At 33.0% G+C, this 23,076-nt stretch overlaps 3 protein-coding genes across 6 annotated transcripts; 1 reads left to right on the forward strand and 2 right to left on the reverse strand.

Annotated features, from left to right (window-relative positions):
* Positions 1–316: 316 nt before the first annotated feature.
* LOC105765662 (probable serine/threonine-protein kinase SIS8) lies at positions 317–9,546 on the forward strand. Of its 4 annotated transcripts, none has more exons than XM_012584865.2 (13): positions 324–1,238; positions 2,074–2,511; positions 3,382–3,485; positions 3,755–4,920; positions 5,012–5,052; positions 5,483–5,551; positions 6,235–6,335; positions 6,868–6,946; positions 7,640–7,738; positions 7,824–7,892; positions 8,564–8,613; positions 8,726–8,902; positions 9,046–9,546. In XM_012584865.2, the coding sequence occupies exons 1-13, from the start codon at positions 741–743 to the stop codon at positions 9,176–9,178; spliced, it is 3,024 nt and encodes a 1,007-aa protein (XP_012440319.1). In that variant the 5' UTR covers positions 324–740; the 3' UTR covers positions 9,179–9,546. The 4 variants fall into 4 exon arrangements, 2 of the variants coding, with proteins under 2 accessions (XP_012440319.1, XP_012440321.1); XM_012584867.2 differs by having other exon boundaries at positions 1,094–1,238; positions 2,055–2,511; XR_008191824.1 differs by lacking the exons at positions 8,564–8,613; positions 8,726–8,902; positions 9,046–9,546 and having other exon boundaries at positions 317–1,238; positions 7,440–7,738; positions 7,824–7,874.
* A 573-nt stretch (positions 9,547–10,119) lies between these two features.
* LOC105765663 (golgin candidate 2) lies at positions 10,120–16,082 on the reverse strand. Its single transcript, XM_012584868.2, has 10 exons — positions 15,878–16,082; positions 14,494–15,648; positions 13,094–13,204; positions 12,915–12,974; positions 12,452–12,509; positions 11,887–11,939; positions 11,503–11,595; positions 11,172–11,297; positions 10,747–10,794; positions 10,120–10,658 (listed from the first exon to the last, which is right to left on the reverse strand). Exons 1-10 carry the CDS (start codon positions 15,929–15,931, stop codon positions 10,299–10,301), a joined length of 2,118 nt encoding a protein of 705 aa, XP_012440322.1. The 5' UTR covers positions 15,932–16,082; the 3' UTR covers positions 10,120–10,298.
* A 1,308-nt stretch (positions 16,083–17,390) lies between these two features.
* Positions 17,391–21,231, reverse strand: LOC105765665 (ras-related protein RABA6b). Its single transcript, XM_012584869.2, has 2 exons — positions 20,856–21,231; positions 17,391–17,850 (listed from the first exon to the last, which is right to left on the reverse strand). The coding sequence occupies exons 1-2, from the start codon at positions 21,071–21,073 to the stop codon at positions 17,418–17,420; spliced, it is 651 nt and encodes a 216-aa protein (XP_012440323.1). The 5' UTR covers positions 21,074–21,231; the 3' UTR covers positions 17,391–17,417.
* Between the last annotated feature and the right edge of the window lie 1,845 nt (positions 21,232–23,076).

The following is a 23,076-nucleotide window of genomic DNA, read 5'->3' on the forward strand; positions in this document are numbered from 1 at the left end:
ATTAAGTTAGAGAAAATTTCAGATATAAACAAATATATAATAATACTTTATTATCTTTAAAATTTAATGATATGGCATTATTAATGCCTAAAACTGTACTTTTAAAATTATATATAAATTATTCCCATAAATATATATTTTTAAAAATCTTTCCTAAGAAACTATTCACTTTTTTATCCATATATAAAGAAAACATATTATAATTTATCAATTCACACATTTAGAGTAAATTCTTTTGTCCACTATAAGTAGCATTTTTTAATATTTACTTAAATAATAAATTATTTATTATTCCTTATTCCTAGCATATGTATATTTGGAAGCTACTCCACTATGCTTTCTTCACTAATATGATCCAAATTTTCCCCTTAATCTGGGTGCTGAACTCTTCTTATTCTTGGTTGTTGAAGGTGAAAGAAACTCAGGGTCTATTGGTTACGGTGTTAAACCTTTTTCTTTTGTGGATTTATTTGTATGAGGGAAAAAGGTTGTTTTCTTTCAACTGGATCATCTGGGCCCTTTTGATATTTGACAAACTTCACTGGGTATTGCTTCAAAATTATAGTTTTTTCGCCTTTTGGATTTGACGGGTTCATTTTTTTGGGTAATAAAAAAGGGGTTGTTTACTTCAATCATTTTTTTAAGATTATTTTAAACTGAGATTTTCATGCTTGGTCCAAGACAATGGAGATGTTTATGGTCAGAATTTTATTTCGTTAGCATTGGAAGCTATAGCCAATATGAAGAACATTCTCAAGAAGCTGCATGTATCTAATCAATCTGAAGATATTGAAGGGTCGTCTTCATCAAGAAGCAACAAGAAGTCCAGTGATGATGTATCATCGTCTCAACACAGCCCTGAGAATAATAATAATAATAATAGTAATAATAACAAATCATTATCTGCTCTTTCTAGTTGGTTGAACTCAGTAGCTAATAGGAAAAGTCCAAGTCCACCATCTTCTTCAAATTTGAAGAAAAGGGAAACTATGGAACCTAGTGATTCAGTTAGCACTAGTGGTTCAAAGGCTGCTTTGGATACAGGAAAGGGCAATTCAGGGTCTAGCAACACTAGGGATTCTGATGTAGAAGAGGAGTATTATCAGATACAATTGGCTATGGAGTTGAGTGCTAGGGAGGATCCTGAAGCTGCTCAGATTGAGGCTGTTAAGCAAATTAGTCTAAGCTCTTGTGGTCCTGAGAATACTCCAGCTGAAGTTGTTGCATATAGATATTGGGTATGTTTCCATTTAGCTTTTTGTTTCTTCTTTGGAAGCTTTTAGTTTAATGGTCTTGGTTGAGTTTTAGCAATTTATCTTCACCATGTACCATAGGTAGAGCTTTAGTCAGCTGCTTTGCAGGAAAAACACATACACAAACATTGCATGAATGGGGTCAATTTGTTTTGTTTTGTACATATAGAAGGGGAAAGGCTTTCAAAACCAAATCCAATAAAGCTCTGATAAGGGGTCTGTCTTGCCCTTGTGGTTGTTGTGATCTTTTTCAATTGTCATTCTATCTTTATTTTATAAAAGCATCTAAACATGAACGTTAGTATCATTCTCAGTTTTTTTTCTTATGATGCATAAATACAGAAATTCAAGTCATTATAACTACATGCTAACTTTTTTATATTATTTTAGTAATAATTAAGGATTCTACAAAGTTATATGAAACGCAAATAGTAAAGGTAAAAGGTTCTACAAAGTTTGTTAAATAATAGTATTATACTAAATATAAGATAGAGTAATCTCAGACTGTGTTGTTTCGAGTTTGAGTCATGGGTTTGGCTGGTTTTTGGGGATCAAGTCAGGTTTTTAGGCTCTAGGTTCAAGCATATATGCATAATGAAATGCTAAAACTTATCAGATTCTCATACATTTAGGTATGCCTCACTCGCCCCAGCTAAAAAGAAAATCTTATGCCTAACATTGCTAATATGTCTATATGGTCCTTTAAACATCTGTTTCTCATGGTTTCCTTCCCTTTGGTTAGTTACTTTCTGGCATTTATTTGCCATATGTTTCTCCCTTGCTAACCAGCTCATATCGTAGATTTGTCCATGCTTTGCAGAATTATAATTCTCTTAATTATGATGACAAGATCCTGGATGGCTTTTATGACCTGTATGGAATTCTAACTGGATCTGCTGCGGAAGGAATGCCTTCACTCCTTGATTTGCAAGGGACATCGGTGGCAGACAACGTCTCTTGGGAAGCAGTTTTGGTCAATAGAGATTCTGATGCAAATTTGTTGAAACTTGAACGAAAAGCACTAGAGATGACTGCAAAGTTAAAGTCAGAATCTTTGGCTTTTGTAAGCAGCAATCTAGTGCAAAAGCTTGCAGTTTTAGTTTCTGAATATATGGGTGGACCAGTTGTGGATCCTGACTGTATGTCACGAGCCTGGCGAAGTCTTAGTTACAGTCTAAAATCTACCCTTGACTGCATGGTTTTGCCACTTGGTTCTTTAACAATCGGTTTGGCTCGTCATCGTGCATTGTTATTCAAGGTACTTGCTCAGTCTTTTCTTTTTTATTTTTTAAATTTAGTTATTTATGGATTGATGACTGGATTTCTCAAGATTTGTAGGAATGGTTTAAAGGGAAAGGTTCCATACAGCCAATTCGATGTTGTTGGAATAAAGAATTAGTTCATTAAAGTTTATAGTTTACTTGATGTTTCAAGTACAACTAAATTTGGTTTTCTGTCATTAGGAGTTTGGGACTGCTTGTAGTCGTGTTAGATTTAGCCCATTTGAGCAATTTGTGTATTTCTCTTGTAATGATTCACAAAGATTCTGTCTTATGTTAATGTTAATATGCTAAGATATCTCAGCCACATCACCAAAATATTACAAGTTTTACTTGTTCAATATCTTGTGCCATTGAGTAGGTGTTAGGAGTGAAGAAAAGTTGCAAGAAAGTCCAGGAGGAAAAAAAATGGTACTTTGAAGAAGGTCGTATTCTTACTTATTTCTTAATTCTTAATAAATGCAAGCAATATTGAGAAACAACAACTGCAAAAGGAAAAAAATAAAAAAGGAAATGAAGCCTTTCCAACAATGTGAGGTTGGCTATTTTGATTTTTCACTACTGCACTATACCAAAGGCCGACAGCAATTAATGAACCCTCTATTATTCTTTCTAATTTCTATGTACTTGAAATATTTTTGGTTTCTACGACGATGTTTGTCTCTCATTATTTTGTAAATTTATTTTAGGTCATTTACAATGATGTTTATCTTTCACTTGTACTCTGGGGCATTTTTCTTGACTCTTGCCTTTAGTTATAGGGAGAACATTTTTTAGCAGTTAGACTTTTATGGTTTGAATGTGATGATCTTCAATGATGGTTGTTTGTCTTTTTGTGGCTTGCAAAGGTTTTGGCTGATAGTGTTGGCATTCCTTGCCGGTTGGTGAAAGGGCAACAATATACAGGTTCTGATGATGTGGCAATGAACTTTGTAAAGATTGATGATGGAAGGTGATTTCTATTATGCTTTATATGTTTACCCATTCCCCTAAAATTTGAGACTAGTCACCTGAATTAGTGAAGTTCTGTTTTCTTGGAGGTAGAATATATTTGTCATGTTTTAAGTAGGGTAACAGTTGACTATTTTGTTTGATTTAATGTGTTACTTTTGCTGAATTTTATAGCTACCTTCTATAGAAACCTCAGCAATTTTCAACTAACAGTTGACATAGGTTGCAAAAGCTTAATTATTCATCAAAAGTGGTTGGTGTGATTTTCAGGGAATACATTGTTGACCTAATGGCAGATCCTGGCACACTTATTCCTTCTGATACAGATGGATCTCATGTGGAATACGATGATTCTTTCTTTTCCTCCGGCCCTTTGTCTCGAGACATTGATTCAACCCATATAGCCTCTTCTACCAGTGGGGTTGGCAGTTCACTTGAAGATGGAAAAGGAGATTTTAGTGCTTGTTTAAACTTGTCTGGAGCAACTAGTAGTGGGGAGCAATCAAAGGAATCTACGGGTGATTTTAAAACCCCTTCTAGCATAGAGAAGGAACCTGTGCGAGAGCTTCCAAACAGACCTAATTATCCTTATGTGCATGCAAGATCTCCTTCCTGGACAGAAGGTATTAGCTCCCCTGCTGTACGTAGGATGCAGGTGAAAGATGTCTCACAGTATGTGATTGATGTTGCCAAGGAGAATCCGCAGTTAGCTCAAAAACTTCATGATGTGTTACTTGAGAGTGGTGTTGTTGTTCCTCCTAACTTATTTACTGGGGTTTATTCTGAGCAGTTAGATACATCAAATATTGAAGTAAGGTTGCCAGTTGAAATTAAGGATGAAAATGGAAAGGGCACTGGACCTCGCAATAGTAAGAACCAAAATGATTTTAGACCTTCTCATTGCTTGCCTCCTCTACCCCATCAGAAAGGACATGCCAAAGCAAGCTCTCCTCATGACCAACCTGAACATCTTAAATCTGTGGAAGGCCTAAGGGTCACTTGTCCAGTTGATACAAGGGAAGTCATTAGACCACCTGTGTTGTCACAATCTGAAGCGGCTTCTATTCAGTATGCCACAAGTGTCCCAGTTGCTGCAGCAGCTGCTGCTGCTGCTGTTGCATCTTCAATGGTAGTTACTGCAAAAAGATTGGACACAGATTCAAATGTTGAACTTCCTGTAGCAGCTGCTGTAATGGCAGCTACTAGCGCAGCTGTGATGAAGCAGACTGATTGTAATGATGGAGATGCTAACTTGGCTGGCTGTGAGCATATTAGTAAAAGGAGGCAAAATGCCTGGAGGGTAAATTCTGAAGGCGAGAGAATGTCAGATAAATCAGCTGGTAATGATAGTTCAAAGTCTGATAATGCTCTTGATGATGTTGCGGAATGTGAGATACCTTGGGAGGAAATCACCTTGGGTGAACGAATTGGACTTGGTATCAACCTATTCTTTAGCTACAAATTCCGTGCTTTGTCTTGTGTAGATGTGATTAATTTCATTATTTTGGTGAATCCTTTCTGTCGCAGGATCATATGGTGAGGTTTATCGTGGAGAATGGCGTGGGACTGTGAGTTTTTTTGTTCTTAGTCTTTTATGTCCAATGTCCTCTTTGCTAGTTACCATATTGGTTTTAGACTTGATGTTTTAAAACACTACTAGAAATCACTAATTTTCAAATAAACTTCATCTCCTGTTTCTTTTTCATTTATATAGACAGACTAGTCTTACTAAGTCTTGCAGAATGTTCCTTTTTATTCTTGGGGACTGGATAATTATGCCATATTTATTAACTATAAATTCTTTCATGCACACAGAATAACTTTACTAAAATGTCAATTTGGTTCTCAATCAATGTCATAACATGATTTTTCACTTTCCCACTTCTTGAGTAGAAATGATTTGTTGTCTAGGTCTTTGATGGGGTAAACTTTGCCATATTATGTTGCTTCTCTTTGAAGGAGAACATTTGACCATCTTCTCATACTTCGATTTCATAGGAAGTTGCTGTAAAGAAGTTCCTGGATCAAGATATCTCTGGGGAACCACTTGAAGAATACAAAAGTGAGGTACAAGCTTTTCCTTTCTCCTATTTTATATATGCACTACCTTATGCCAAAGCCTAAATAGATGTGTTGTTCATGTCAATGGAGATGTTTTAACCCTGAGTTACAGATTACCATATAATTAACTATGAAGCATCTTACAGACCTAAAACTGAGTCATTTTTGTCCCACTTTATGTCCATCTATACTTCTCTAGTGGTTGTTATTGTTATGGATAGAGCTTTCCAAGGGCCAGGCACTGCATGCTTCTCATCTATACTTTAAGTCTGCATGGTAAATAATCTGCAGCTTGGACCCAATAAGTAGTTATAAAATTGTACTCTGCATAACAGAATAAATGTATTATATATATATTTATCAATTTCCTTTAGGAGAACGAGCAAAAACTAGGCTTCTTGAATGGTCCTGGTTTTAAAAGATTAATTTCAACACCAGAATGGTCGAACCCTTAGAATTCTATTGAGAAGGTAAAGCATTTCTTTTTCCATTTATATGAGTCCATGTCAGTGGTCTGTTTGGACTTCATTAATAGTCTTTCCTTTGGGAGTGGTTTCATTTGGCACAATCACAGTTCTTTGCAGGAAGTGTTTTCCCTAAATCGCATTGCAGTTTCTCCATTGCCCCCTCCATTTATTGTCCAAATTACTTTCCTTCTAAAGTAGAATTTTTAAATACTAATTTTGTAGGTCCTCCTCATGAAAAAACTCAGACATCCCAATGTTGTTCTCTTCATGGGAGCTGTAACTCGTCCTCCAAACCTTTCAATTGTAACAGAATTTCTTCATAGGTAAGTTGTCCCTCCGTATTTTCATAATTTTCTTGAAACTTTATCTGTTGATAGAATGACCCCTAGTTTCAATGTCTAGAGATCAAACTCTGGAATCTCAAATGAAATACTTTTGATGGATTCTTCTGATGACTTCCTAATACATCAGTACAATTAGTTTTTGTCTGAGCAGCGTTGTTCATAAATCCACATAATTTTGTCATATTTCGGTATTTTATTTTATTCAGCAAATGAATTGGGCGTAAAAGAATAAAGAGGGCTGAAAGCTAAATATACTATAACCAAGGGTGTGGCATATATACAAAGACACTTTGGAAGAGTTACTGAACTTGTGCACTAATGGATAAATTGCTGCTCAAGTCATAGTTCTGGATTCTGAATTTGTTCATCTTGGCATTCTGGCTCTTTTATTCTGATTCCCTTTGTTTTGGACTCTTTTATGTATTCTTTCTGATTCCTTGTTGCTAATGTGCTTAACAATTCATTTTGTTGTATCTTCCCTCTAAAGTATTTTGCATCTTGCATTTTTCAGAGGTAGTTTGTATAGGTTAATTCACCGACCAAACAATCAATTGGATGAGCGGAGGCGTTTGAGGATGGCTCTTGATACTGTATGGTCCTATCATTTTATTATTAATAGTACTAGCGTTCATCACACTCATTTTGTGATTGAAAGAAATGTTTCCAAATGAAAAATATAATATTTTAAAAGAAATATATCGTTAAAAAATTTTAAAAATTGAAAGATATTAGAAAGGGAGAGTAGTTCTTTTAATGAGTAGATGTTTAAAAAAACTAATTAGTGTTTTCAATGTGTAGTGTTTTGTAAAATTAAAAGAATTAAAACCTGTAAATTTTTATTGTTTTAATTTTATTTTTGCTTTTCTGTAATTTATTTAATAGAGTTGATGTTAGTTGACTCGTGACATCAAACTTAGTATGCCCTTTTATAATTACCATAGTATGTTGCACATGAATATACTCTTAAATAATAATATGCTAAATCCACATAGAGTTTATTGCTTTTGACAGTAATGAAAAATTAAAACCTCCATTTTCATCACTCATAAGTTTTACCAACATTTGTGCCTTTATATGTTGTAGAATATTATTGTTTTGACATTGGAGATGCGGGATTTGAACCAAGCTCTTTGAGTAGGGGGAAACATGCACCAATCTTTAAAACCAAATGCTCGGGCGCCGAACAATTATGTTATTCTTGCGATATATTTAATTTGGTATGCTTAAAGTTCACTCGATGCTTTGTTACTCATTTTTTTCCTTTAAATTCTTGGAACTTTCAGGCTCGGGGAATGAATTACTTGCACAATTGCACTCCAATGATAGTACACCGTGATTTGAAGTCCCCGAATCTTTTAGTAGACAGAAATTGGGTTGTAAAGGTTGCCATTTTATCTTCTTTATTATTGCTGATCCTATTAGGAATTTCTTTTATAAACAACTCATCCTAGCATGATTTTTGTTTAGGTCTGTGATTTTGGTTTATCACGGATGAAGCACAGCACATATCTATCATCAATGTCGACTGCAGGAACGGTAATGCCAAACAGCTTATATTTTGTTCATATACATAGATTATGTTGAAGGTCACCTTACCAGTGTCGACATGACTTGATGCTGGTACTGGTACCATATATGGCTATAGATCTAAGTCATGAAAATTTCTACTCTTGCACCCTCATTTCTGTTTCCTTTTTCCTTTTATACACTTGAAATTTTGCTGTAGACCGGATAATATGTAAAAAGATTTATGGGGTAGGGGGAACCTCTTCTTAAGAGTCCACATTTTGGGATTCTCAGGTAGCTACATTTCCAACTTGCATGTAGTGTTCTACAAACCTTGCTATATAGCTTGATAAACATAATTGGATGTAAAAATGAATAAATAGCATAAATTTACGATGTTAAAAGTTAAAACCACATATCTAGATGAATTACATGCCTTTAGAAATCCTGTGGAATGATCGATGTTTGAGGTTAATCTTTTCTGCTATGGCATAAACTTTTCTCTAGGGATATAAGGGTACATATACAACAGACTCATACGTGTAGCCAAAAAGGAATAATTTCCGTTTACGGATAATCCTAAAGGATATCCCAGTGGAAGTTGCAACTACATAGTATGGCTTGCCAATGCTCTTTTAATTGTACCATATGAGATGTGCCGTTGAATTTAAATCTAGTCCATGTATTTGCTTTTTCTCCAGGCTGAGTGGATGGCTCCGGAAGTACTACGAAATGAACCTTCCGATGAGAAGTAGGCTTTTCCCCTTCCCCCTCGGTTATTTCGGGTTACTTCTTTTTATTTTAATTATCATCCTAGAATCATTTTAATGATCATAATTCATAAAAATATGGTCAATATGCAGGTGTGATGTTTATAGCTTTGGAGTTATCTTATGGGAGCTCTCTACCCTGCAACAACCATGGAAAGGAATGAACCCGATGCAAGTTGTTGGTGCTGTAGGATTTCAGCATCGTCGTCTCGATATTCCAGATGACATTGATCCTGCCATTGCAGAAATTATTAGAAAGTGCTGGCACACGTGAGTATATTTTTCGGTGGTCCTAGTACATAATGCGTGTAGCATAATCTAGTTTCCTGTCATTTAAATCTATAGGACGTAGTTGCAGATGCATTTTTTATTGGTTGATAGGCAGAACTGATCCCCGTTGTTTAAAATTGTAGAGACCCAAAATTGAGGCCGACATTTGCAGAAATTATGGCTGCTTTGAAGCCATTGCTAAAGCCTATAACAAATGCACAAGTACCTAGATCAACTATATCTTTGAGTAAGAGCCATGATAGAGGTGAGCCATGACAGTGTTGTCAAAGTCGGTGTATGTATTCTGGTTTTATCGATTTGCTGATAGTTCGGGTGAGATATGATTGAAGATTGCACAACGTAATACTCCCATTTGGGAATGATGTGATTCTTTTTGCCCAGTTTCCTTCATGCTTTATTTTGTGTTTACCCTTTTTTGGGGGGGTCAGTGATGCATTGTGCATCTGTTTGTAAAAAGAATGTTGTAATTAATGTTTTGCCAGATGATATGTGAACTGAAGAAATCATGTATACTTAATCATTTTTAGGCTGTGTACAGTGATGGTAAGCAAGGGTGTAAATGTATATATACACACATACATCTATATCAAAATGAGTGACTTAAATTCTACTTTTACTGAAAAGTTAGTTTGGATTTAATTCTTGTACTTTAATTTGGTTGATTTTAGTTATTATATTTTTCGAATTTATCAATTTTAATTTATGTACATTTCAATCATGATTTGAATGTCAGTTTTTAAATCCATTAGTTTAAATTTTCTTATTAATTTTTAATTATGTGTAAAGTTATAAATGTAGTTCATGTTTTTCAATTTGATCATTTTAATATGAAGTTTTCGAATTTTGAAATTTTAGTTTTGATAGGAAAATAACAACTTGACATGTATGTGATACTATGTTTGTTGCTTAACATTTTGGAAATTGCATAATTTAATCTAAAAGTGGTCAAACTAAATTACATGAACTAAATTTACAATTCATGCACAGTAAAAAAAATTAGTAGAAGAATTTGACCCATGTTAGAAGTTGACTCCTTTGAGAGAAATTTTCTTTCAGAACTGACACACCTCTTAACAGGTCTGCTGACGAGAATCCTACAAGGGCTATCTTGACTTCCAAAACTTAACCTAAAATATTTTAAGTGTGAATTGTATGAACAAATTTCACTTTTTAAAGGGAAAAAAAACAGAACCAAAGAATGTAAAAGCATGTATATTTCTCACTAATAGTTTCGAATAATAGTGCTTCTAACTCGCAACAAATCTGTTTGTGATTTTCATAGGGGGAACAAAAACACTGCACAAATATATAAATTACGACCTCTCAAAATGTTTTTAAGGCCAAGAAATGGCAATCAATACATTAAACGGCAAATTTACCCGCTTGCAGTGTTGTTGATGTTTTCCAAGGACATGACAGCACCAGATCGGCCTTCGTCCGACGGTTGGGAATGTGTCATCAGAATATACAAGACCCAAAAGTGAAGGCATACCAAGTAGACCAGAGACCAGAGTTTTGCTGCAGCATTTCTTCTTAGGAATATTGCACCGGCCACGAATATAGCATCTAACTGCTTCACTATAGATCCGAGTTGTTTTTTGCCTGAACGGATTTTGTCCTTGAATAGAGGCTTCAACTTCGAATCGGAAAGATCCCATGTTCCAGATTCCAAATCGCTTGATGCTGCATCGCTTGTATTCACGGAACTGTTCTCATCCAGCATCCTCAAAACTGCCTGGAGAAGCAACGAGTGTAAAGTACAAAAGATTAGTTGTTTGGTTCTGAAAATTTGTACTGCTAATTGTTCGTAAAATAATATCAACCTCAATTCTGAACGTTAATGTTGCCTTCTCGGAAGAGAGAGATTCAACCTGCGGGAAAAGAAAAAACAATGGAGTGAATGAACGAGACTTTATTGCTATTTGATCCGACAAGGAGCAGGAGAAATGATGTTTAATATTTGATATTGATGTTCTTCAATTAACTTATTGCAGACTGTGTTTGATTTTCCACTGATGTTGGCGTCTGCTACTGTTTTGACATGGTCATCATTCACGCCATGTTAAAAGATGAAACAGTTTAAACTCTCTGTGCAATGAGCCCGGTAAAGTGGAGACCCAAGTCCGACCAAACATAAAGAGCAGTTCAGTTAAAGCTTGCTAAGATCACTCTTATCCTTCCGCTCAAGTACCTTATGACATGCTAGACAGGAAAAATAACAATATGATTATTTTTTATTAAGACAGACCTGGGCTTGTTTCTGAATTAAGCGATCAGTTAGCTGTCCGAGCCTTCGGTTAAGCTCAACTTCTACTTCTGTTGGGTCCTCCATTTCTTTCCTTGTCAATTCAATGCTTGCTTCCAGTTGTTTTGCCTGTTTGTAATAAGCAGATTGAATTGACATACAGAAAACCTCAAACACTTCTATACGAATAAATAGATCTAAAATATCAAGAAAAACATGTAGATACATATAGTCGAGTTCAATGGAGAAATTGAATTTCATGCAAGTTCTCAATTCATGCAAATTTATATAACTGAATGTGATTTTTGTAGATAGAAGGAAAGAGGAAGCTAACCTTGCCCTGCAGCCGTCCAATTTTATCAATGACAAGACAGTACTCGGCCTCAAGTATTTCACATTCGAATTCAATTCCCTTCGAAGCGGCTAACTACAATAATTTGAAATAAAAAGATTATAGAAAAGATGACCCAAAAATGGCCAAAAGCATTTTTGCTGAAAATTTCAGGAAATACGACGCTATGTTACCCCAGAGTATCTATGTCCGATACCCATATCCAACACACATTTGGACATGAGTATAGGGGATAGGACATTCCAAAAATCCTCCAAATACATGGAAAAACTTGGAACAAAAAAATTCACATATCCATGTTAGACACAGACCCGTATTCAACACATACCCAAGTTTGAGTAACATAGATATGAAGAATTTACTCACTTGGTTTGGATAAGTTCCGCTCTGATAACTACTAGAGATCCTCCTCTTCAGTTCTACAAGGTGAGAAAGAATCAATACTTACTAAACCGGATAGGATTATTTCATGGTAGTATTAATCAAGAAACTGCAGATGACCTTTCCTATGCCCTGCAAAACAGGAATCTTGTGCACTGCACGATAACTTTAATAATTATAAAACATTATGTTATCCTCAACAATTATATGATATATCTAAATTCTAACCAATGCTGCAAGCAGCAGCATTACAGTCAATATGATCTCTAAAATGCACTTGTAATATTTTAATCAATTCAACTGGTTGAAATACTTACATTCCCATTCATTAACTATAAGAGGAAAAGTAGCAAAAATCCTAGCACAATTTACTTTCTATAATAAATATTTATTCTTGTTCTATTTTTATGCATAAACTCATTTAAGGCCAGTGGTTTTATATTTTTTTTCTTCTCTTTCCTGTTTATTGGGGTTGAGATAGGACATAAGTGCAGGTTCATCCAAATTCTTTCAAGAAACTATAATCCGATAAAAATAACAGATTAGATACCTTCATGGGCTGTTTCTTTCAACTCTATCTGTTGTCGGAGATCTGCTATCTGATTAATCTGATCCAAAAAGCTAAAACGTAATGAGCAAAATATGTGAGGTTATGGCAGGATGAGGCAAGAAATTCTTTCATCATGATGTTAGTTACATTTAGAATAGATCTATGCATTCCTAAGTGATCAACTAGTAAATTAAGAACTAATCAACAAGCCAATAAAAGACACTACCAAGTAAAGTCCATTATACATTTTATATAGGAAAACACCAGTGTTGGTTTTCCTTATTTCTTTGTTATGTGTGTTTATCCTACCATCTTTTCTGTGATAAGCTTGAAAATTAGCACAGTCGGAATAAGAAAAATGAAAGAAAAACCAGATTTTAGAACCCAGAAGCTAATGACATAAAACTGCAATAAAGGAGGATGATAGATCCAACAGACAATTGATATTAGAAGTTTATCATACCTCTACTTCAAGTTTCTTCTGTGCAGTAGCAAGTGATCTTGCAAGATCAGCATTTCTGGTCTGCAATTACTAGTGATATTTAGAAACAAGAACTTCAGGACATAAATAACCAACAAAAATATGGAGAGAAGAGTCCAATGAAATATGAAATAGGAATTTTAAATCCATTGTTGCAGGACCTCTAGCTTTGCTAATCGCTGGAGGGCTTCCATTCTAGTATTATTATGTTTCTGCTTTTCTAGCTCAACAGCTTCCATCATTTCCATCATAGTTGTCTGTAGCTCTGAAGCCTAATTCAAGTAAGAAGATAACAAGCCATTAGTGGTAGAGTTGAAGATAACTTCAGCTGTAGGTCAAGGGAGGGGGAAAGAAGAGAAACAGAGGATGGAGGGATAATAAGGGAGAAAGTTGGTGAAACAGATGGATCTTTCAGTAGTAGAATAAAATGGGGATGAAAATCAGAGTAATAAGACAAAAATTAAATCTAGGGATAAAATCAAATATTCTGATCTCAATGTTCTTCACCGTTTGAAACAAAATGAAATAATACTTCTAGACTACTGTACACACAAAAACCAAATACCAAGTATAACCTTATAGCTCTAACTCTAATAATTCCTTAAATAGTAAAATCATGGAATGTGAATGATCATGATCTTGTCCCACATCAACTTCATTGACATTCAGAACAACTGTAAGCATACATTCAGAAGAGGAAAACTGTAGGCATAAACCATTTAGATGTAGTTCGGGATTAGCTGCTAATCATTAATGAAAAAAACAGGGAAAAAAATACTGCAAACATGTCTATGGTCTCTTTCCAATTCAAAGTGAATAATGATTCATGTGTGCAAACATTGTCCCAGCCTTTTCCATCCTTGGCTGTGTTAATAGTCTTTATTTCTGTCAAGTTGTCACTCTAGCTTAACAAATATATTAGAAGAGGTAGACCTTGGAGGCATAGCACTTAAACTTTTAGGGTTCTAAGTTATAACTGGGTTTTACAGAGAAGGAAAAATGAGGGTTGAAGAGACTGGGGAGGGTAGTTGCTAAGAAGTCATACATTCTATCTTAACAATATACAGAACTTGCAGGATGGATAATCCTAACATCTTGTTCCGGGCCCGACTCTTCATTTTTCTTTAAGTAATTATATTCACACCCATGTCCGACGCATATTTGGACATGAGTTTTGGGATATGACCCTCTAAATACATAGAAAATTTTAGAAGTTAAATATACTTGTGCCGGGCACAAACTTGCATCAAATACTCGCACCTAAGTCCAAGTAACATAGTAATCCTATATCCTAGTTTTAATGGTTCCCACTACCGCCACCACCCTCAGCCACTAAACACCCAACTCTCCAAAAAGAACATATTATGCATTACATTTTTCCTCTGAAAGTAACAAATTTCTTGGTTAAGCATTTTAGATTTAAAGTGTATAATCTTGGAAATTTGGAGAAAAGAAATGCCCGTTGTTATAACAAAATATTTTCGTATCAACTCCATAAAAGGAAGGAAGAAATGTGTGCATGCATTCATGTAACATTGTAAAAGGGATCATGTAATGTTACCTCTTTTGCTTGTTGTTTGGCTCTTTCCTCAAGTATTTTCTCTAAGCTCTGCTTCTCTCCCTCTAATTTCGCAATCATATTCTCTCGTTCTTTGATAGCTTCAATAGCTTTGGCTGCTGCTCGCTCAGCCAAAATCCTCTGCTTCCTCCTCCTCCTTTCCTCCCTCTCAAGTTCACTTTCAGAGCCAGACGAAGAATCAGAATCAGAATCTGAATCAGAGCTTCCATCACTTGTTGGCTGAGAGGTCCTTTTCACATCATTGGAGACTAAACTTCTGGATGAACCGGTGGACTTGGATTTCTCACTTACAGTAGTTACCAACTGATCGTGAGCATCAGGCATTCCTATTTTCACATCAGGTACCCCGTCAGTATTTCCCAATTCCGGCATGTTTGGAGGCAAATGGTTCTTGCTTACAGATCGTGACAACCCTTCAGCATCAGACAGAAGGTCTCCAGAATCCAATTGCCAACCATTTTCTTCATCCATGTCATCTTTCAGTTTCACCATAGAGATTGAATCAGTGACCTCGTGATTCAATTTCAACCCTTCCAAAGTCTTACCATCATTCTGTATATCAATGCTATTATTAGAAGCACGCCCTGAAGAGCTCGATTCTTCACCTTCATTTGGCTTCCCATTCAACTTATTTCCAGAAACAATATCTGATCTCCTCACAGACTTGCTAGCACTAACATCGCTTTTCTCATTCTTCTTCCTTTCCAACGACAACGAATTAGACCCTAATTTTCCTTTCCTCCGTGCATCCTTCCCCAATCCCCGAATCCCAGACACCACATTACCACGAGTGTTCCCCAAAGAACCGGTTCCATGACTTGGTGTACTAAGAAGTTCAGTCCAATCACTATCTGTAAGCGAAGTCTTACGTTTCACGGAAGCTTTCGAACTCGAAACCTCTTTGTCCAGATTTGGAACATTAACTGCCTTATTACTATTACTATCATCATTACTAGATACTTTAGCATTTTGATCACTGAATAATTTCCCTTGATAATCATAATTCTCTTGTGGTTTCTTTTTCAATTGATCCTTTAAAGACACAACCCCACCTGTTTTCGTCGGAGTATCAATTTTAATCTCATCAGAAAGTGGCTTCTCATTCTTCTTAAGCGACTCCGCCGCTTGCTGATCGATCTGAGCCGTCAATCACATAATTAGTTACAATTTAAAACCACTCTAAATCAAATTCAAAATTTCCTATACATATAGAGAAAAAAAAAAGCACAGTGAACAATGAAATCAAATCAGATCCATAAAATTCAAAATGGTCATTACATCTCCCTTGAGAAAAAGAATGAAACTAGAATAATTAAAAATATGTTCGAACAAAAAATAAAATAAAATAAAAAAATTTAAAACTTACCTGTTGAAGGAGAGTTTCAGCAACTTTGAGCTTGGAGGAGATCCAATTTGCCATTTGAACCTCGTTCTTTTTTTATATTTATTTCTTCTCTTTTTTTTCTTTTCTAATTAGCACATTTTAACCTAAAGCCTTTTTTAATTAATTTTTGTGGTTATGGGGAAAAAATGTTGGAGTTGCAGAGAAGACGAAGAACGGAAGGAAGAAATTCGAAGGGGGGGAGTAAGTGCTAAAACGACAGGTTGGTGAGAACATTGGGTCCCGTCAGCCTTTGGATTTGGGCGATCAAAGGCTCATAAGCTACAGAATTTGTGCATCTCATTTTGGATCGTTGAGATCATGCGATATGGGCTTTGATCTAATCAAGGCGACCTAATGAGATGCCCCAAGTTAGTTAAGTTTTGGGTGAGCTACAGTAAAATTCACTAAATTTCAAAAAATTATAAATTAGTTGTTAAATTATTTGAAATTTTTCATTTCAGTTACTAAATTAGACAGTAAACTCCAAGCAATGATTCGACAAGCGGTATGGTAGATCAATACCCATTGACGAGTAAAAGAAAATATTTTAGATCCAATTCGATTTGATGAGATCAGAAAAAAAAATTCTTTAAATTTTTATTTGTACACTTGTGACATTCAAAATTATTTCATATAAAAATTTTGAATTGTAGAAAAAAAATAGAAAGAAGAACATTTGATTGGTGTAGGTTAGAGGTGCTCATGGGCCGGGTCGGGCCGGGTTCGGACCCATAAAAAATTTTGGCCCGGGCCCAGCCCGAAATATGGGCCTAAGTTTTTGCCCAAGCCAGGCCCATATTTATTTTAAAAATTTTAAAAAATTAAAAAAATATATTTTCAAAATATTTTAAAATTAAAAAAAATTTAAAAAAGTATTTTAAAAATATTTTAAAAATTAAAAAAGTATTTTAAAAATATTTTACAATTTTAAAAAAAATAAAAAAAAGTATGTAAAAAATATTTTAAAATTAAAAAAATAAATATATTTATTAATCGGGCCGGGCCCGGGCCGAAAAAGTGGTGCCCGAGGCCCGGCCCGTTTTCTAAACGGGCCTCGTTTTTTTGCCCAAGCCCATATTTCGGGCCTATATTTTTACCCAAACCCTCCCATATTTCGGACGGGCCGTCGGGCCGGGCCGCCCGGCCCATGAGCACCTCTAGTATATGTTTAACGGCTCAATAACTTAAATGAAAAGTTTAAATGATTTAATAATCATTTTATAATTTTTTAAATTAAATTACCAAAGATTAATTTATTAATAGTTTACTTACTGGTAATGATAAAATGCATTATAATTTTCAATTTAAGTTCTTCTTAAACCTAAATTACAATAATTTTTAAATTTTAAAATTTATCATTTCAATCAAATTTTCACTTAATTTTTACTTAAATTTTCAATAAATATATATTTAAATATATTTTTTCATTCATATCATCAATACCATAATCAGAAATTAAGACAAAACACTAATGAGAATTTAAAAACACACAAAATAAATTGCAAATAAAAATATCTAAAAACTAGTAGCAACAATTATTTGACTGTTTCGTTGCAGTAACTTCATCAAGGCTGATTATTTCTTTTCCACCTTTAAGACTACCAATATTATCATTTAATTTAGAATCTAAATATTTTTTACTCGTGATTTCATGAATTTTTGTGATCATTCGTAAAAATGCTTCTTCCACGTTCAAATTTTGCAGAGCTGATGTTTCCATGAAAAACAAACCGTGGGACTCTGCTAGATTCCTTCCTTCTTCTTCGCTGACTTGCCGGAATTGGGTGAGATCAGATTTGTTTCCAACAAGAACGACTACGATATCCGAATTACCGAACTCTCTTAGCTCGTGCATCCATTTCTTCACGTTCTCGAAGGTTGTTCTTCGGGTTATGTCGTACACTAGCACTGCACCTAATGCTCCTCGATAGTATGAACTTGTAATTGCTCTGAATCTGCACGAAAATCAATGCTTTATAATGAGATTGATAGTTAAACCATCATGTCATTAAATTGTTTATCCGTTTAATTAAAAAAATTTAAAATTTTTAAAAAATAAAAATTTTTGGTTCGATTATCGGTTCAATAAATTCGTATCGGTTCTCAATCTAACAAGTTTAAAATCATTATTTGGACTGATACCTCACCCAGTCCAATCCAATTCAAATATTCTTGACAAAAAATGACATTATTTATGTAAATTAAACTATTGTGGATGACTTCAAATAAGTCTACAAATTCCAAAACATTTTAATTTAATCCTCAAAGTAAGGGTGTAATCGAGCTAAGCCAAATTCAAATAGTGGTAAGCTTTAGCTTGATCAAATATCAATTTCAAACTTCGAGCTCAACTTGAGACATAATTGAGTTACTTAAGCTCGAGCTTGATTAAGCTTGTTTATCAATTCTCGTACTTAAGCTTTAATTCGAACTCAATTGAACTTTTCAAATTCAAGCTTGATTAAGCTCATTCATATTTCAATAATATAAAAATATATTAAAATAAAGGGCTCAACTAGACTCATAAACCGTTTAAATTGAGTCTTACAGTGCTCGAAGTTAGAACATGCTCAAACTTGTGAGCATCAATGTCTCATTTACACTCATAACTAAAAGTATCGATATTGTATCAATCACATATTTTCATCAACCTAATGTCAATTTGGACATTAAATACCAGTTCAAATGGCATGGAGAATGTTGACCAAATTTTAAATATAATGTATGCTTACTACATGAACAACTTGAATGTGGCGGTGAAATAGAGTCAAAATTATTTCTTTAAAAAAAGCACACATCAAATATAAATTACTTATACAATAGAAACAAAGGTGTTTAAATATAAATTACTTATACAATAGAAACAAAGGTATTTAAAATTTAATTAATATATTTTAAATATATTCAGTTGATATCCAAACTAATATTTAATATATAAGTTAATAATGAGTCAGAAGGAAAAACTTAAAAGCTAATTCAAAATCTGGAGCGTAATTTGAGGCATGTGATGTAACTATAACGAGGTAGAAACTTAAGAACAAAGAAACTGATTCCAAACGTATCAAGGGTATATCAATTCCCCACAAATGAAACTTTGTAAATCTCTCTCTATTTTCATCTGTTAACTTTTATTAGGATAAATCTAAAAAAATATACACTTCATAAGTAATGGCATTTGACTTTAGTAGTTTTCACCAAATACCAACTAAACCTAACCTCCTACCAACAATGAAATTTGTCAATTTCTAGATCATAAAAGTCCAAACAAAAGTAGGGTTTTAGTGAGGGGTTAACTCTCGCTTACAATGTGAATGGGTTATAAATGGTGTGATAATTAATTACTAAATAACGATATTGATATGTTTTTGTGTAATATTTTATAGCTTAGTTTTTAGCTTGTTAATAAATTAAATATTATTTCAGTAAAAATAAATTATCTATTATATACATATAAATATAAATATATTTCAGATCTATATAAATATATTTATATGTAAATATAAGTTTTAAAATTATTGATTATGTTTGATAATTTAATAATTATTAATTTAAAATATAATCATAGAAAAATTAAAACCGTTAAGATAAAAAGATTTAAAATTTGATTTAAAATATCAAATTTTTGTATCAACCAATACACACCGGTATAAGTCAGTATTGACTGCAACAGGCCGAAACACAATAAAATGATTAAAACGCATTGAAATTTTGACCAAACCTGAACATAAACTACTTGATACCAATTTAGGACCGAAATGATATGACTAGTACCAGCAAACTATCATGGTGATAATGATTCAATTCTAATCTATTTTATAAAAATTTATGGTTATTATGTTGTACTTTTTTTAAATGAACTTAAACTTAATCAAATTCTATCAGATTAGGTTTATTGATTTTTATTTTAATATACATTATAATATTTTTAAGTTATTTTCGTAAACATTTTTAATAAAAAATTAAAGAATTAATGGTAAATTAAATACAAATGTAAATCCTATAATTTAAAAGTTTTTAAAATTTATGAGTCGAAAATCAAATTAAAAAAACGATGCTTGGACCTAATTAAGAAAGCTTGTAGAAAAAGGGTGAAACAAAAATATGGCTTCAACCAAAAGGAAATGGACCATTTTGCCACTTCAAGTAAAACAAATAACATTTACAAGCATGGTAGAAGAATTCATGATAAACAATTTTCAAAAGCTGACAACTTATTTGTATTTGTTTTAAGTAGAAATGAATCATAATTTCTTTTAAGAGGGATTAAAGTGTTATTTCAAAAAATAAAAAAAATAAAAGGTTAAACCATAAATCTATTATTGGGACCGAGATGACAGTCTAGTCTTTGCCCTCTGAATTCAAACAATTACGACTGGTTGAATTTTAATTCAATCTGTACTATTATTATTGTAATAATATAAAAGTGGTTCCATCACGATGAAGGCTATAATATTTTCTAATTTAGAGATTAAAGGATTTTAGGATAGTTTCCTTGGATTACTTAGGGATAAGATTTAAATTATATCGAATTTATCTAAAAATAAATTAATTTTTAAAAAAATCAATTTAGGTCCCACCAAGAAGAGGAAAAAAAAAGGGACATGCTTATTATTTTTCCATTTATCCGATATCCATTTGAATCAGCAACTCAAGTAGCTGGAAAGATGAATTTATATGATTTGGCTTGACCGAGTTAACTCACTAGTTATCATACATACGCATGAAATCAGTTCCTACAGAGAGACTCTGTTAACTGAGTCAGTTTCAGGTAGTTCCTGCTCCAGCTGAATTCTAGTGAGTTAAATCAGTCAAATCAAATATTCATCTCCTTGAACTAATAAAACACATGATTAACACAATAATCAACTCATCATCTCAAAATAAAAAAAAAAACAAAAAAAACATTTAAACGGCATAATCAAAAGCAAAAAGAAAATAGTACATGGAAAACATAGTTTACCTTTCTTGGCCGGCGGTATCCCATATTTGAGCCTTGATAACCTTATCGCCGATCTTAACATGCCGGTAAGCAAATTCAACTCCGATCGTCGGCTTCGAATCCAACCGGAACTCATCAGTAGCGAACCGCGAGAGAAGGTTCGATTTCCCGACCGCGGAATCACCGATCAACACAGCTTTGAACAGGTAATCACACTCTTCATCATATGAATAAGCCATACATGAATTAAAAAGCAGAGCAAAGCTAAAAAGAAATTAAAAGAGAGCCAAAAAACACAAAGAGAAATTGAGTTCTTTTTTTCTATTTGTTTTCGTGAGTGTGTTTATAATTACATGTGAAAACATAGGTAAAAAGACATATTATTTGGCTGCTTGCTTTTGATGTTGATTATCACTAATATTATGAAGCTTAACCTTCCCCTCTTTTTTAGGTTAAAATGCGTCACATGTCCCTGTAGTCCTCCTATATTTGGAATTTAATCTATGTAGTTTTATTTCTAGAAATTCAATCCCTATACTTTCTAGATTTCGAAATTCAGCTTCAATTATTAATACTGTTAATTTTTTGTTCAATTTGTTGATGTGGCATTTTGAAATAAAAAAATACTCATTTGGTAGCAATATATCTAAAAATTGATGTTGCAATAAACCTAAATTTAACAAAATAATCTTAACAAAGTGTTAACAATTGAATCAATTTTGAAATCAAAAGTAAATAGTCTAAATTCCTAAAAATAAAAATATAGGGATCTATGACATTTTAACATTTTTATAATTTTCTTAGGGTTAAAATACGCCATAGGTCCGTATACTCTTCACGATTTGGAATTTAGTCCTTGTATTTTTATTTTCAGAAATTTAATCTCTCTACTTTTTATATTTTAAAATACAAGTCTAATTGTTAACATTTTTTTGTTAAATTTGTTGGTGTGATGTTTTGAAATTAAAAAAATGGTATTTATGTAGCTAAAAAATGATGTTATAATGAACTTGAATTTAACAAAATAATCTTAACAGTTTGACCTAAATTTTAAAATCTGAAGAGTAGAGGACTAAATTTCTAGAAATAAAAGTATATGGATTAAATTCCAAATTTAGTAAAAGTACATGTACCTATGACATGTTTTAACCTCTCTCTTTTTATAATCTTCTTAGTGCTAATCAATTTCCCAAATAAATAGGCTGTGGGGAGGAAAGGGCAGGACAGAGTAGCTCAATTATTTCTTCCATGTGTCGTCAAGCTTTTTCTTTGTTATGATTACGTGTCTATTTATTATTGGGCCTTTATGTGGATTATGGTTTTTGTATTATGGGTTTAATTCTATATTCAAAATTTTAGGTAATGAAATGATGGTTAATCATTCTATATAAGATTAATCTGATTTTTGGTCCTTGAATTTGTTGATTAAGTTCATTTTAGTACTTAAACTATTTTTTATTTATATTAGTCTCGAAATTTAGTATTTTTCTCAATTTGGTCTATTAACTTAAATCCGGTTAAAATGTGGTATTATAAAATTATGGCACATCATCACCAAGAAATTAAAAAGTTAATATTTTATATAGTTTTTAAAATTTTCTAGATAAAATGACGCGATATCAAATTTTAACGAAATTCAAATTTATGGATTAAATTAAATTTTTGCCAAATTATTATTATTTTACATACAACATTGTTATGTGCAACAAATATGGTAGAATAAAAATTTATTTTTAGGAATTATATAAAATTATAAAATTAAAATTTATGGAAAAAAAAGAGAACATTTATGTGAGCTGTTTATAGCATATTGAATTATTAGTTTAGATGCCTAGGAAAGTATAGAAAATGAATGTCACGTTTTCTATAAAATAAAGCAAAATAAATAATAAAATTCTAGCCTTAAACAAAACATTTAATTCTCAACTTGACAATTTATTTCAATTTGGTCCTAAACATTTTTGGTTCACATTAATTTTGAAACTTGAAAACCTTTTTCAATTTTGGTTCATATAATGACATGCCACGATCATCACCTAAAATTTATAATTTTTTATAATAAAAATGTAGTTAATATTGTGACACAATCTCAAATTACCATGTCATCAAATTGACCATAATTGAGAAAAATGTAAAGTTTCAAAACTAAAGTGAACCAAAAATTAGGAGCAAATTGAAAAGAATATCAATTTCAAGGATTAAATGTTGATTATACCTTAAAAAACAATTTTCAATTCCTTTT

The sequence above is a fragment of the Gossypium raimondii genome, chromosome 12, assembly GCF_025698545.1.
Source record: "Gossypium raimondii isolate GPD5lz chromosome 12, ASM2569854v1, whole genome shotgun sequence".
In the NCBI taxonomy this organism is placed as follows: Eukaryota; Viridiplantae; Streptophyta; class Magnoliopsida; order Malvales; family Malvaceae; genus Gossypium; species Gossypium raimondii.

Bases quoted from the DNA above. Each gene is read 5' to 3' on its own strand.
- LOC105765662 (XM_012584865.2), top strand. From the start codon at position 741: ATGAAGAACATTCTCAAGAAGCTGCATGTATCTAATCAATCTGAAGAT. The intron at 3,486-3,754 runs GTGATTTCTATT...TGTGATTTTCAG, and splicing joins GTAAAGATTGATGATGGAAG to GGAATACATTGTTGACCTAA. The intron at 6,336-6,867 runs GTAAGTTGTCCC...TGCATTTTTCAG, and splicing joins GTAACAGAATTTCTTCATAG to AGGTAGTTTGTATAGGTTAA.
- LOC105765663 (XM_012584868.2), bottom strand. From the start codon at position 15,931: ATGGCAAATTGGATCTCCTCCAAGCTCAAAGTTGCTGAAACTCTCCTT. The intron at 15,649-15,877 runs GTAAGTTTTAAA...TTGACGGCTCAG, and splicing joins CTGAAACTCTCCTTCAACAG to ATCGATCAGCAAGCGGCGGA. The intron at 11,596-11,886 runs GTGAGTAAATTC...AAATTATTGTAG, and splicing joins GCGGAACTTATCCAAACCAA to TTAGCCGCTTCGAAGGGAAT.
- LOC105765665 (XM_012584869.2), bottom strand. From the start codon at position 21,073: ATGGCTTATTCATATGATGAAGAGTGTGATTACCTGTTCAAAGCTGTG. The intron at 17,851-20,855 runs GTAAACTATGTT...ATTTTCGTGCAG, and splicing joins GATACCGCCGGCCAAGAAAG to ATTCAGAGCAATTACAAGTT.